At 47.6% G+C, this 14517-nt stretch overlaps 1 protein-coding gene across 7 annotated transcripts in view; it reads left to right on the top strand.

The window, feature by feature from the left end:
- The first annotated feature begins 755 nt into the window (after positions 1 to 755).
- MYB (MYB proto-oncogene, transcription factor) overlaps positions 756 to 14517 on the top strand; it is a 29455-nt gene continuing 15693 nt past the window's right edge. Inside the window, exons 1-10 of one of the 7 annotated variants that reach the window (XM_080583723.1) lie at positions 756 to 1034; positions 4515 to 4632; positions 6238 to 6309; positions 7039 to 7131; positions 7557 to 7777; positions 9313 to 9547; positions 10328 to 10408; positions 10804 to 10908; positions 12242 to 12499; positions 13561 to 13923. In XM_080583723.1, the coding sequence (XP_080439849.1) occupies positions 1012 to 1034; positions 4515 to 4632; positions 6238 to 6309; positions 7039 to 7131; positions 7557 to 7777; positions 9313 to 9547; positions 10328 to 10408; positions 10804 to 10908; positions 12242 to 12499; positions 13561 to 13923 (1569 nt within the window). In that variant the 5' untranslated portion in view covers positions 756 to 1011. Of the gene's footprint in view, positions 1035 to 2638; positions 3389 to 3442; positions 4633 to 6237; positions 6310 to 7038; positions 7132 to 7556; positions 7778 to 9312; positions 9548 to 10327; positions 10409 to 10803; positions 10909 to 12241; positions 12500 to 13560; positions 13924 to 14517 lie in introns of those variants that run through there. The other 6 variants (XM_080583724.1, XM_080583725.1, XM_080583726.1 and 3 more) reach the window with 6 other exon arrangements.

Genomic DNA, 14517 nt, shown 5'->3' with positions numbered 1-14517 from the left:
CGCCCCCCCGGGGCTCGCCCGCGGTCCCGCGGCGGGAGGCGCGGCCCCGCCCCGGCCCAGCCCGGCCCGGCTCGGCCCGGCCCCCCCCGGCGGCGGCTCATTGATGAGCCGCGAGCCTTTGAGGAAAGGGCGAGAGCGCCGAAAGCGCCGCAGAGCCCCGATTTTTCAAAGTGCAGCGTAGCCTGGGAACTTTGCATGTTTCGCCATTTTTCGCGTCCTGACTCATTTCTGTATCAAAAAATGTGCTCTTTGGAGCTCGGCGGACACCCACCGCCTCTCCCGAGCGGCGGCGGCACATCCACAGCGCCTGGCAGCGGCGAGGGGAACTAGAGCAAAAATCCCCCGCGGCACGGGCAGCACCCCACTGTGTCCCCCTGTCCCCCCCCCTGCATTTCACACTTTCCGTCGGGGGGCGAGGGCTGCCGCGGGCAGCGCAGCAGGTGCACCCGAAAAGCGCCCCTAGGACCGGCGGGGAGGCACCGAGGCACCCACCGCGGGTCGCCGAGCCCCCCCCACCCCGGAGCGGGGCGGGGATCCCCGCTGCGCCACGCGAGGTGGGGGTCCCCGTGTCCCCCCGACGTGCCCCCAGCGAAAGCCCTCCCGGCGCGGGGGCTGCGGCCGCACCGTCGAGGGGGTTGCGGGCGGGCAGCGGCGGGAGGAAGGGCGGGAGGCGGAGGGAGGTGGGGGGGGGGAGGAACGGGGGGGCCCCGCCGGGCGCAGCGCCCCGAGCCGCCCGCCCCGCGCCCCGCCGCCGCGGTACGGGGCCGCCGCTCGGCGCCAGGCGCCTGCGCACTGCAGGGGCGCCAGATTTGGCGGGAGGGGGAGTGTCCAAAAGGCCTTTGTTTGATGGCATCTCTGTTTACAGAGTTTACTCTTTAATCTCAACCTGTTTCCTCCTCCTCCTCCCGCGGCTCCTCGGCACTCCGGTGCGCGGCGGCGGAGCGCCTGGGCGCAGCCCGGCAGCAGGGCGCGGGCTCCCCCCGTCCTCCTCCCCCAGCGGCCGGTGCGAGGATGGCCCGGAGACCCCGGCACAGGTAACCCGCCTGTCACACGGCGCCGCGGACACCTCGGACCGGGGGGGCAGCGGCTCGGCGGACCCCCGACCCCCGCCCGGCACCGGGGCACCCCGCGGCACGGCAGCGCCGGGGGCCCCCCGCCCCGAAGGCGCCGGCAAAGCGGCGGCCCCCGGACGGGGCGGGCGGTCCCGAGCCCCCCACGCGTGCCGGGGGGACCGGGGCTGGGTGCCCACGGCACGGCGGGGCTCTGCGCCCCGCAGCTGCCCACCGGGAAGATGTCGGGCGCAGGTCGCGCGTCCCGTCCCGTCCTGTCCCGTCCCGTCCCGTCCCATTCATTCATTCAGTGCCGGCGGGGTGGGACGGCAGGTGGGCGGCGGGCGCGGGGTTGGACTCTTTTTTTTTTTTTTTTTCCTTTCCTTTTTTTTTTTTTTCCTCTTCTTCTTGGCTTGATTTTGCAGCCGCGGCCCCTTTGCCTTCAGGAGCGCCGGTGCGATTGCGCCCCGCCAGGTTTGGCTTCTTCCCGCACACGCCGCTCGCCACATGCCGGGGTGCGGCGGCGCGGGCGGGCGGCTGCGGGAGCTGCGGCTCCGACGGGGCGCTCGGCGGGAGCTGTCACCCGCGGCTCGCCTCCGGGACGGGGGCGATCCCGGCCTCTCTGTGCCGTGCCGTGCCGTGCCGTGCCGTGCCGTGCCATCCCGCGCCGCGCCGTGCCGTGCCGTGCCGCGCCAGGGGCCGGGGGCAGCGGCGCCCCGGGGGCTGCGGGCTGGGCTGGACGGGACAGGACGGGACGGGACAGGACGGGACGGGATATAGATGGATGGGGTGGCCGCGTCCCCCGCTGCGGGGCGGTCGCGCAGTGCGGGCTTGTTGTCTAATTAGCCGGGGACGGCGGGTCGGACACGTGGAGGCTTTTTCTCTTTCTCTTTGCAGCCCGGCATCCTCCCCGCTTCCCCTCCCCTCCCGCCGGGCTGCGTGTGACAGGGGAGAAAGTGGTGCTCCCGCCTTTCCCTGCCCGTCTGCGGGCGGCATTCGGGACCTCGGGGCGCGTCCCTAAGGGGAAAGGGGGCTCGCGGGGCGGCAGCGGGCGCAGGGCCGCCGGGCGAGCGCCGGGCCGTACTTTCGGTGCTGGCGGGGGGGTGCCGCCGGGGCTGGCCATGAATCAGCCGGGCTGTCTCTCCCGACAGCGAGGGGCAGCCGTCGCCTGCCTCGCGGGCGCCTCCCGCAGGGCCCCACCGGGTGCGGACTCGGCCGCCGGCGGCGGAGGGAGCGGGGGCGGCGGGGCCGGGGCTGCGGCAGCACCGCGGGGCGCGGAGCGGAGCGGGGCCGGCGGCGGGAGCGGGCGCGGGCTCTGCCCCGCGGGGCCGCTGCCCGAATTCCTTCAGTCACGGGAGCAGCGGCGAGTCATTTCCTCTCCGCCCCCCCTTTTTTTTCCTTTTTTTTTATTCTTTTCTTTTTTTTCATTTTTTTCTTTTTCTTTCTTTCTTTTTCTTTTTCTTTTTTTCCTTTTCTTTCTTTTTCCCTTTCCTTCTTTTTTTCTCTTCCTTCTTTTTCTTTTCTTTCCTTTTTTATTTTTTTTCCTTTCCTTCCCCCCCCCCCCCCCCCCCCCCCCGTAACGTTGCCCCCTTCACCCCCTGCCGCAGGGAGCCGCGCCCGGGGGGCAGAGGCGCAAAGCGACGCTTCTCCCAGCGCCCGCTGCTCCTCTGAAGGTGCCGGGCGTCCTGAAACCCCATGGCCCCTCTCTCCTGCTGGAGAGCACGGGTAGCACGGCGGGGCTCGCTGCGTGCCGCGGCGGTGCCCGCCAGGCCCCGGTTATTTAAATAACCCGGCTGCCTCGCTGGCATCGCGGCGGGATGGCTGTGCCCCGCTGCGGGACGCGTCCCGGGTGCTTTTACCGCCTGCGAAACTCGTTTTCAAACCGATACTTGGAAATGGAGCCGCAGAGCTTCCTTTGGCATCCGGGCCGTCGCCCAGCTGTCTCCGCGTGCCGCTCCGAGAAGCGAACCCGCCGTCCGTGCGGGCCCCACGGCGCCGCGGTGCCTGCGGGGCCATGCAGGCTGTGGGGCGGTGGCACCGGGGCGCGAGGCAGGGGCACCCCGCAGGGGCCGGGGGGGAGGCCGGTGGCGTCGGGGCGGGCACCGGAAAGCATCCTGCCGCACGCAGGGTTCGGGGCACACGCCGCAGGCCTGAGGGCTGAGGGCGTGATTAGCCCCGCGTCGTTTCGGAGAGCCTACGCTCAGCAGCTTGCGTCTGGGGAGGTGTCGGCATCTTGGCTGAACAGCCCGTGCCTCCCTCGCTGCAGCTCGACTTAAATACGTGATCTCCCGACGACGGGATAACAGGGGAAACAATGCCCGGTGGTTACCTGGCGGAGGGTACAGTGGATTGTTTTATTACAAAACGACTTGATTTGAATGTCTCAGTCACACCTAAACATGCCGTACCGTACCCCACCATCAGATACATCACAGATAGCTTAACATCGCCCCTTTTCTAGCACTGTGGTTTCCATCGCTCAGTTAAAGTGTCAAAACTGCTGTTCATATCTTAGAAGCTGGAAATAAAACATTTCCCACCAGAGAGACAGCTCTTGTTGCAAAACACTCCTTTAGTTAACTGGGTAGAGCAAGGGCTGTTTGTGAAAGCAGTAACAGAGTCCTTTCTGCCCATGGATAGCCTCTGGGGAAATCCCTTAGTCATGAATTAGGTGAGTAGCAGAGTATTTCAAAAACACTATGAGGTATTTAGAAGTGGAGTAGAGGTAATAAAGTCTTAAGTTAGCAAACTGGGTAGTATAAAATGGCTCAGTCATTCATCTGTTGGTTGCAGGATATTAAATATCCTTGTCCTCGGCCCTTGTCTGTCTAGACCCATAAATGGCAGGCACGTTTTATATTCGTTTATTGCACATTAATGCTACCACTTACTGGCTTTACTTAATTAGAGAAACCTCTGACTTCACATGTAGGGTCCATAAAGATAGTCTCAGACAAGGTTATTACTGGTCAGCTTTTTGTATTTGTACACAGTCTATCTTACTTGGGAACAGTAGCGCTATCTGTTCTATTAAACATAAAAACCCCCTAATATTTTTCAGAACGTGTGGCATGAGTTAAAGATTTTGAGTGTGTACTTGTGTAATGGACACAGCCTCTAGTTCTCTTTATTGTCCCAAACATTGTATTTTAATTTGAAACCTTCATTGGTTGAAAGTTTGCCAAATGTGTAATTCACCACTGATCTAACAGTATGAGCAGGTCTAAACATGCACAGTAATAAGAAGGTTGCCAGCCCTTTGCTTGTATCTGTGGATACCAAAAACAGCAGAACCAGTTCGGAATACTAGAACAACAGAATGCAGAACAAAATCTTGTTGTGCAAGTTTTAAAACTTTTATCTGTGTAACCTTTGTAAAGATTGTAGTGTTTTTTGTGTGCTTTGTAATTAAGCAGCTCAAGTCCTCATGTTCCGCTCTGTGTCTCCCTGTGTTTCCTTCTGCAGTATATACAGTAGTGATGACGATGAAGAAGATGTCGAGATGTACGATCATGATTATGATGGTCTGCTTCCTAAGACTGGAAAACGTCACCTAGGAAAAACCAGGTGGACCCGTGAAGAGGTACATACGAGTTAATTCATCTCCAGCATGTGAAAAGCCGGAGAGAGAGCAGGGATCACGTTCTTCTCTGAGTTACTTATTTGCATGCCAACTTCAATGACAATGTCATGCACATGAACAAGGATGTTTTCCACCTATTAGTTACATTCAGTGCTTTACTTAGCTTTGAGGATCACTGTTTTCTTTTAAATAAAACCCATAAGTGCCATTTTTTTAAAATGGCCACCAAGGTCTATGTTACAGGTATCTGAGTCAGTGCAATCCCTGTTGGAGAAACAGCTCAAGAGTCACCTGCAGCAATGCTGGGCTGCTAGCGCTGCCTCTTTTTGTTTGAGAATGGTTGCCATGCGAGGACTGACGTGTGCTCAGTGTCCCACAGCAGCAAACAACTGTGGCAGACACTGCTGCAGTCCTTTTGTGCCATTTGAAATTTGCACTTTAATTGCGGCGTTATGATTCTGAGTGGAAATAAATTAAAAGCTGGAAGAAAGAAACCCAGCGGTACCAAAATTGAGCATTCAGAATGTGTTTTGCTTCTGAAGGTCAGAATGCGTCTTAGTCACACTACCCTTGTGCTGACTTTCCAGATAAATTCTGGTATCAAACTCCTTCGCCAGGTGGATGTCCTGTGGCCATTTAACTGGTTTGAGCTTATTGTGAAATACATTAATACGGTTATTAATTTATGTTTTGACTTTCTCCTCTCTGACAATGTATATTGATATATAAACAGTGGGAGGTCACCTCTTGTAAGCATTTTTTATTTTTTTAAATCATAGCCTACTCTTGCAGAGATGGATGTGGTCATGATACAGTGTGGGAGGAAGGGATGGCAGCATAGCCCAATGGCCACTTTCCTGTCACATGAACTGGGAGCAGACTGGGAGGCGCTAATGGGGAAGGGGAGGGTCGCTGCCCTTCTCTTATCTCTTGGGGCACTTCTCTCTTGTGTTGCACGACCTCGATCTTTCCCAGGACATGACATTGCTTTCTTTTGTCTTCAGGGTCTATATTTCTGGCCTTACTATTAAAAATACTGGGACAAATTTCTTGCTCTTGCAAGTATGTAAAACTCCCTCACAAAGATCAGGAGCAAAAAGGAGCCATTAATTTTATTGCGCATTCATTGTACGCAGACCAGCAATGAGCAAATTACTGGAACTCCCATTACTTGCGAGACATTTAAAGCTTGAGGCTGTGATTTTCAGAGGTCTCCAGACAGCTGGGTGCCTGAGTGTTACTGAATTTCATTGTTTTTCTGATGCTTGGCATCTAAACATCCATGCGCTCCTGTAAATCCAGTACTAGAGTAACAGTTACATTGCTTTGAGCAGTAAAATGGGAATGTCAATGCAAGCCAAACAAGAGCACAGAAAAAGTCAGTCTTTCTCCTACAGCACAGTAAAGAACCTACCAAAATCAATTTCTCCTGATCTAGGCAATTAAAAATATGAGAAGAGTACAGACCACCTCTCCTTACTCTCAGGACACGACCGAACAAAAGAAATAAATGCATAAGGAGCTAAAAAGGGGCCACTTTTTTTTGAATACATCTCATCTGCATTTTAAGAGATTGCAATATTGTTTTTTTTTTTAATGATTCAGGATGAGAAACTGAAGAAGCTTGTGGAGCAGAATGGCACAGAAGACTGGAAAGTCATTGCCAATTTCCTTCCTGTAGGTGGACATTGGTTTCTGTTTCCAGTTCTAGTGACAACTCTTTATCAGAGGTTTCCAAGTAAGGGAAGGGGGAGTGGCTTTTCATAGTTCTTTTTTTTTTTTTTCAGGAGATATAAAACCTCCACAGTTGGGGACCTCAGAAGTTTGGTTAGAATATTGAGGAAACCCTTACCTTAATTTTCCTTGCATTTCTCAGGAGGGGTTGGGAAACATCAGACAGGCTACAGTGGAGGGTAGGGAGATGTTGCACAGTAGAAAGTCAATATAACACTGAAACAAAATGTCTTAGCACAAAGGAAAAGTAGCTTTGGTGAATTATAAGTGAGTGGTTTAGAAAATAATTGTTTTGTGAACACTTCAGCTCTTGTAGAAATACTACATGTGAAAGCATGACAGCTATTGTACCAGATGGTGAAGATACAGCTTGTGTAGTTGTGGCCATACAGTCATAACTGCAGAAACTATGGAAATATTATCAAATTCAGTGAGCAAGCTGATAGTTCGGCACCTTCTTCTTAGACTTCCCAAGTCTTAAGTGTTTAGTACAGTACAGACCTACTGTACCACTCACATGTCTTCAGTTCAATTACAAAACTCCCACGTGTTTAGTCATCGTAGTTGGCAGTGGAATATGTCGGGGACAAGTGTACCTAGATAAGAACATTATCAGTCTATGTTCATCTGTTTCAAAGAATGATCTACTTTGCATGTTTTACATTTCATTAGAATCGGACAGATGTTCAGTGCCAGCACCGATGGCAGAAGGTACTAAACCCAGAACTTATCAAGGGTCCGTGGACTAAAGAGGAGGATCAAAGGGTAATCAGTTTTCCTTTCCATCTGATTAATACCTTAATAATGGATTCCATGTTTTGGGGCAAAACTCCTAGAGACTTTAGTGGTCTCACCTGTAATGTGGCCTAAGGCAGGACTGATCCTTTAGTATCAATGTTGAGTATTTGTTTGCATTGTGATTTCTGAGTTTTCTACACAAATTAATTCATGTTGCTTTACAGCACTGTCACATAGAAATGCAATCTAGAAATGTCTTAATTATTGCCAGATTTTTTTCCTTTTGGGTAAAAGTATAAATGGGAAATGGGGAACCTTAATCATGTGTTAGTTTTACCTTGGCAAATTTGAGAAATGTTGTTGAAACTGTTGCTCCACCACAGAAAAAAACAAAAATCATTGATTCATTATGCATCATTAAATACAGGCAGTTTTTATGTCCTTCTTTGAAGGTAATAGAACTCGTGCAGAAATACGGTCCAAAGCGCTGGTCTGTCATTGCTAAGCATTTGAAGGGAAGGATTGGAAAGCAGTGCAGGGAGAGGTGGCACAACCATTTGAATCCAGAAGTGAAGAAAACCTCCTGGACAGAAGAGGAAGATAGAATTATTTACCAGGCACACAAGAGACTGGGAAACAGATGGGCAGAAATTGCAAAGTTGCTGCCTGGACGGTAATGATATATACCTTCAGCTTTTAAATAGGAAAAAAAGGGAAAAGCTGCAGGTCTGAGCAGGCTGTTTCAGTTGCCTCGGCCTGCACATTATACATCAAAAATTTTGGAATCAAAACCTGGCAAGCCAGTGACATCAATGTGTGTTTGTCTCGGTGGGGAACTGTACTATTTGGTCAGTATGTGGAACAGTACGATATTTTTACGTGCTTTTAATGTTTGCCATAGTCAAAAAAACAGTAAGTAGAGCAAGACCATGACAGTTTCCTAAATGTATGTGCAGTCTTATTTTGTGCTTTCAATTAATCGACAAGATTTCAATTGGTTTAACAGTGAAGGATCAGACTCTGCAAGTGGAACATTACGATCAGCTAAGGGTATACCTGCAAAGTGACATCCCGTTTATTCAAAATGGTTTAAGAGAAGGCTGCTTCAAACATGTGTAATTGCTCATGAATCACCCAGACATTTTTGACCTGTTAAAAATCCACATATAAAATAGGAGAAACTGACTTTCTCAGACTCCAGTCGTAGAAATACTTGTCTCATTGAAAATATATCCACAAGTTGTGTGCAATTTCAGAGATTGTGTCTTATATGCTCTGTAGTAAAAGTGACTCAACATCAAGTGTAGTCAAGCAAATAATGTAAGCAAAAGAAGGTTTTCCCTTTCCATTTTTATTCCTGTTACCTGGCAAAACATTTTCAAGATGTAACTGTAATGCCTGAGATCATGATATCCTTTTAAGTGGGCATTCCATAAGTTTCTTTTGCCTCGAAGAAGAAAACAAGAAAACAGTTGCCACTTGGAAAGTTTTACTGTAGCCTTCACACACCACAGATACTGATGTCTACAGTATCGTGTGGTGGTGATTTTTTTTTCAAGTAGAGGAGCTGTTGCTAAGAGTACTCTTACAGTCTCACAGAACTGATAAGTTTTCTTTTTCTGATTCATGTATTTGAGAATTTGAATCTCAGTTTCCCTGCAGCTAAGAAAAATCACAACAGCTTTGTTTACTGGATTTGTGTACATAGGACAATGTTGTCATTGTCTAGGTGACCAGTTGGAAAGTTTTTTGGGAGTTAGTCTTTTCACAGCTGTGCTCCGTATCCATAATATTTCCTCCCAGCAGTGGAACACAATAAAACAGTAAGACTTACAGAGATGACGTTGGCAGTCTTCAGGGCAGTCTCAAAGGGTTGTTGGCCTTCTCTGTCACCTTACCTCATGGGAAAGAGGTGAAGCTGAAGTTGTTAATGTCTCACAGTTTGAGTACTTCAAGCTTAGAGATGGCTTCAAAAAGTGTATAAACAACAGTACCTCATTTGTATTTTTCCCTGCCTTTTATAGTGAGCATCTTTCCTGAGAGGCTGAGAGTAGTGTCTGTAAAGGTCAGGGCCAGAGAATGGTCAGGGAAGGGCTCGAGGTTTAAACAGAAATGCTAACAGCAGTTTCCTGCCTGTTCACCTCAGTCTGAATTGGAAGCACTTGCTTTTAGCACCCCTCACTTTTAACATTGGTATTTCTGTTGCAGGACTGATAACGCTATCAAGAACCACTGGAATTCCACCATGCGCCGCAAGGTTGAGCAGGAGGGTTACCTGCAGGAGTCCTCCAAAGCCGGCCACTCCTCGGCAGCCGCCGGCTTTCAGAAGAGCAACCACTTGATGGCCTTTGCTCACAACCCACCTTCCGCCCAGCTCCCGGTGGCCAGCCAGCCCCCGCTGGGCAGTGACTACCCCTACTACCACATCACTGAGCCACAGAACGTAAGCTCCCGAGAAACGCTTCTCATTTTTGTTTTGCTTTGTTTAATGGGTGGGTGCGATTTGGCCGTATCTGATTCCAGGAAGAGCGAAGGGTTTTTTCCCGGTCTCCGAGGACGTGTTTGAGGTCAGGCAAGGATGGCTTTGACTTAAGCACTGATGGGTCTATGTACACTTCAAATTGACTGCTGGTGTTCAGGTGGTGGAATCAGGTTTAGCGGTTTTAGTGTATTGTAAGCAATAGAAATGTTTTGAGTACTGTTTCTGACAGTGGTGAATATATATGCATTTTGAAAATCAGTTGAATCTGGTTAATTCTGTATTGTATGTCAAAATCTCCCACGTTCACTTTAGTCATATTCTGTTTATGGGTTGTCTGTCAGAACCAAGTAAACAAGTATTGTTTTTAATCTGATTCCTTTCCTATTAGTGATTAATAATGAAACAGGCCACTGCTTTAAACACTTACATTGTAGAGTTTTAGACGATAATAAATTGCATCTTTTGCATTTTCACTTCAATTTAGAAAAATCTTACAAATGCATCTATAAATTATTCATCTTTTCTCATTCAGGAAGGGTACATACTTCATATATGAATTTTCTTTCTTCCTCTGTAATGCTCACTGTCATATTCCTAAAAGCTGTTCATTTTGCTTGTAAATGTTTTTGGATTTTTTTTGCTATTTTGTCTCCATAGCTTATAAATTTTAAAAGCAAATTTTTGTTTAACACAAATTCACAATGCCAGCAGATAACAGTGTCTTTTGTTTTTTTGGCCTAGGTCCCTGGTCAGATCCCATATCCAGTAGCACTGCATGTAAATATTGTCAATGTTCCTCAGCCAGCTGCTGCAGCTATTCAGGTAGATAATTTGAACATCATTTCGAGAGTCAATTTGTTAAACGTTTGCTAAGTCAAAATGCAAACATCTTACATTAAGGAAACATTTTAATGTAATATGTGTGGAGAGAAAACGGGGAAGGTGGGGGAGTTCTGACAAGGCTAATAATTGCTTTTTCTGAAGTGAATTTAACACACAATAGTTGTCTTCTGGTGTGGTAGCTTTCACTTTCTCCATTTCAAATGTCTGTACTGAAATTCAGCAGGGACTTTGATAGTGGAAAACACAATTGACGTTTGTTTCATCTTTGAGTCTAATTTGGCTATTATAACCACAGGACGGCAAGCCATAAGCATTTTAGTTGCTACATCCTATCAGACCTTTATCTTTTCTTTTCCCTTAACTCTTAATTTCAGAGACACTATAATGATGAAGACCCTGAGAAAGAAAAACGAATAAAGGAATTAGAGTTGCTACTAATGTCGACTGAGAATGAACTGAAAGGGCAGCAGGCATTACCAGTAAGATTGTCACTGTGTGCTTGGATGGAGGGATAGCAGCATTACCCCAGTGCTTGTCTTTTTAACTTTTTACTCCCCCTTTGCCTTCGATACTAATCAAGGCTCTATATTTCCGTTTTAAAAGGATGAAACATAGCACATGTATATTCTGTATCTGCCTTGTAAATTCTTTGATAAAAAAAATCAATTTGTGGGTATTTTACTTTGCAAAATGGGAGCAGGGCTGGGCTCTGTAATATTACCTAATATTGGAACCGTGATGATCGTACTAAAATGAAAAATCCCACAGATCTTAAATCAATAGGATCTGCATTTCTGAAAGTGTGCAATGGTTCATGTGATGAAAATGTAGTGCCTGTATGTTAGATTTTTCTTCTCTGTTGTACTCTTCTCTGCAGCTGTGTTTTATACTTCGTAAGCTTCAGACTTGGTGCATGTTTGACAGTTCGTTTTACTTCTCCGAATAGTGTTAGATCCTTCATAATTGCATGTGTGGAACAAATGCTGGCTATTACTGAATTCTCACACTTTGTTGTATATGCCATTGGATGTTAATATGTGAAAAACCTTACTTAGTCACTTAACACCATCTCCAAAGCCAAGAATCTCCCCAAATTATTTTTGAAGATAGGTGATAGCCAGCAGTTTCTTTTTTTTATATATATATTTTTTATTTTTGGGTAATATTTAAATTAATAGTAAAACAACTGCATGCATGATACGTTAGTTTGGCCACTTTTTAACTTTAGTTAATATTTTGCAATTTCTTCTGTTGCATGATCACACTGGAAAGAAACTTCTGTTAATTTGTTCTTCTGCTTTCCTAACCACGTTGATTTGACAGCCTCTTCATTGCATTGGTGTAAGCTGTAGCGTTAGACAGGGATAGAAGAAGAAAAGGAGATAAGCAAATAAAAGCAACTCTAACTCTAAACCCTTTAGCCTTTTACAGTGCTGAGTGCTCACTAGGGAAATCCTGCCGTTTCTTGCTTCTCACAGAAAATGACTTGCAGACAGCTTTTGAACTTTTTGGAGTTAACGCAGTTTGAATTGATAATATGTTAGTCATGATACATGCTCATAATCCTGGAAGTAAATTATGAGGTAACTTTGGGATAACAAATAAGATGCTGATATTACTTAAAACAAGATCTTGCACTGATGAAAGGAAACATCTTGACAATTGTTTCATAGGCATAAGTTTTTAGATGATGATGCAACTACTTTTATCTTTCCTCCAGTGGCATCTGACACCTTGTGCAATTTCATTGCTAAGTTCCTTCTGCCTTTTTCCCCCCCCTCCTTTTTCTTTTTTTTTTCCTTCTTCTTTTAGACACAGAACCACACGTCAAACTACCCCGGCTGGCACAGCACCACGGTTGCTGACAATACCAGGACCAGTGGTGACAATGCACCTGTTTCCTGTTTGGGGGAACATCACCACTGTACTCCATCTCCACCGGTGGATCATGGTTGCTTACCTGAGGAAAGTGCATCCCCCGCACGGTGCATGATTGTTCACCAGAGCAACATCCTGGATAATGTTAAGAATCTCTTAGAATTTGCAGAAACACTCCAGTTAATAGACTCCGTAAGTAGAACTGCCGCCTCAGGTGAATTTGTGTGTGGTCAAGGAGTAAGGGGAGAGGAACTGGGACCATCCTAAAAGTGTTTTTTTTCTTTGTTTTTGTTTTTTCTTTTTCTAAGTAACTTCTAACTGCTACAAGATCTGAAGCTTAGCTTCTGTATAACGACACACGGTTGCTCATAAATGAAGCCCCCATTTGTGAAAGCGTGTGCTTTTTGTGGGTGTCACCCTTTCCTGCTGCATCTTGTTATTGGGAGTGTGATTCTTAGCAAACTACACAATAGGAGTTTGAAACAGTCTCTTACTATATTGCATCTCCTTAAACTAAAATCAGAGACACTGTGGAAGATTTTAAACACTGAAACAAAACTTTTTTATATTTGAAATGACACATGCTGTAGGTTTATGTGTGGCTGCTCATGTATCTGCATCCTTTTCTAAAACTTTTTGTCGTAGCATCAATAGCTGCTTCTCAAGACTTAAGGAGCTTGTCCTTGCGTATGTGAAGAAAACGTGGATTTTAACTTATAGGCAGCTGAGTGACATTGACATGTCTTCTTCTCATTATGGTCTCCAAGAAACCGTGTGTAACAGGCGTGGTGCGTTGAAATAGGTTTGTCGGTGGCACCCTGCTTCAGCTGCAGAGATGGCTGCTTCACGCAGTGCCATGTCCCATTCAGCATGTCCAGAGCAGTAATGCTGGTTTAGAGGAGACCAGTCTTGGTTTAGAGTCCAAGGCGCTCATTTCTCTGTAATGATTTTCTGTCTTTGTACCCTGCAGAAAATGCTGGACAAGCAGATAGTAAGGACCTAATTTGACTCATTGTTTCTTTAGAAGCTCAGTTGCCAGCAACACTGCTAGGGTGATAGCTTGATATGCTTGAGGTATCGACCGAAAACACACAAAAGCCATCAGAGTATTACGACTCGAATAAACAGGGTCAAGTGGAAATGAATTGGGAAAGACTTTGCTGGTGGTGGTTACTGGTATATCCTAGCGCTGTATTTTCATGAGGTGGCACTATACACTGTCTTATAGCTCCGTGCCTCCCACGTTGTTTCAGGATCCTTCATCATGGGGTGATCTCAGCAGTTTTGAATTCTTTGAAGACACAGACACTTCGGCTAGCAAAGCTCCCTCAGGCAGAGCCGCACAGCTTCAGCACAGAGCGGCCAGTGCATGTAGACCTCCAGGACACCCCACCACAAACCTGAGCAAAATCCTGTTGAGTCAGGGCCTTCCTGGCTCACCAAAGTCCTTGTCTGCCTCACAGGGCAGCCCGGCTCCGTGGGTGCTTCTTCGCAAAAGGAGAGGGCACTCCAGCCCCTTAGCCAGTGGCCACTGTAGCGCCTCGGTACTGGCTGACGGCAGCAGCTCAACTCCTAAGCGCTCCCCTGTCAAATGCCTGCCCTTCTCTCCCTCGCAGGTAGATCAAGACTTCTGCACAGATGTTACTAATTCTCAAAAGTCACCGCAGTGTTAACAATTTAGAAACTAATCCCTTGGAACAAATGACTAATTGCCGTTGCGCTTGTTGATTTCAGTCCGTGTTTGAATCTTCTCACTGCTCCTAGTCTTCACCACTGGGTCCAGATCACCAGCAAGCTAACTGTTGATTCTCTTCTTTTAAATTCATCTGTGGGGCTTGGGTTTTTGTTTGATTGTTTGTTTGCTTGATTTGGATCATTTTTGTAGGAGAATACAATTGCTTGCTTTGCTTTTGCTGTTAACTCTTTCAACTACCAGAGTTTAACATTTCTGATCATTTGTAATACTTTCCATCTCTGTCCACTCACAGTATGATTCACATTGACATAGAAAACCCCAAGCTGCATTTAAATAGCATTCAGGTTGTGAGACAAACTGACAACAACCAGAAAATTCAAATCGTGGCTCGCCATCCTCAATACCAGCCATGTGGGGTAGAGTGGAGTAGGAATGAGGAGAAAATTGGCCTCTTAAAATTGCCTGGTGTGCACTTTGAAATTCCTGTCCATTGTTACTTTGTTTCACAGCTGTG

Source organism: Anser brachyrhynchus, assembly GCF_964034855.1.
Source record: "Anser brachyrhynchus genome assembly, chromosome: 3".
In the NCBI taxonomy this organism is placed as follows: Eukaryota; Metazoa; Chordata; class Aves; order Anseriformes; family Anatidae; genus Anser; species Anser brachyrhynchus.
Note: the sequence above shows the minus strand (reverse complement) of the source record. Positions and strands in the feature narration are given on the sequence as shown.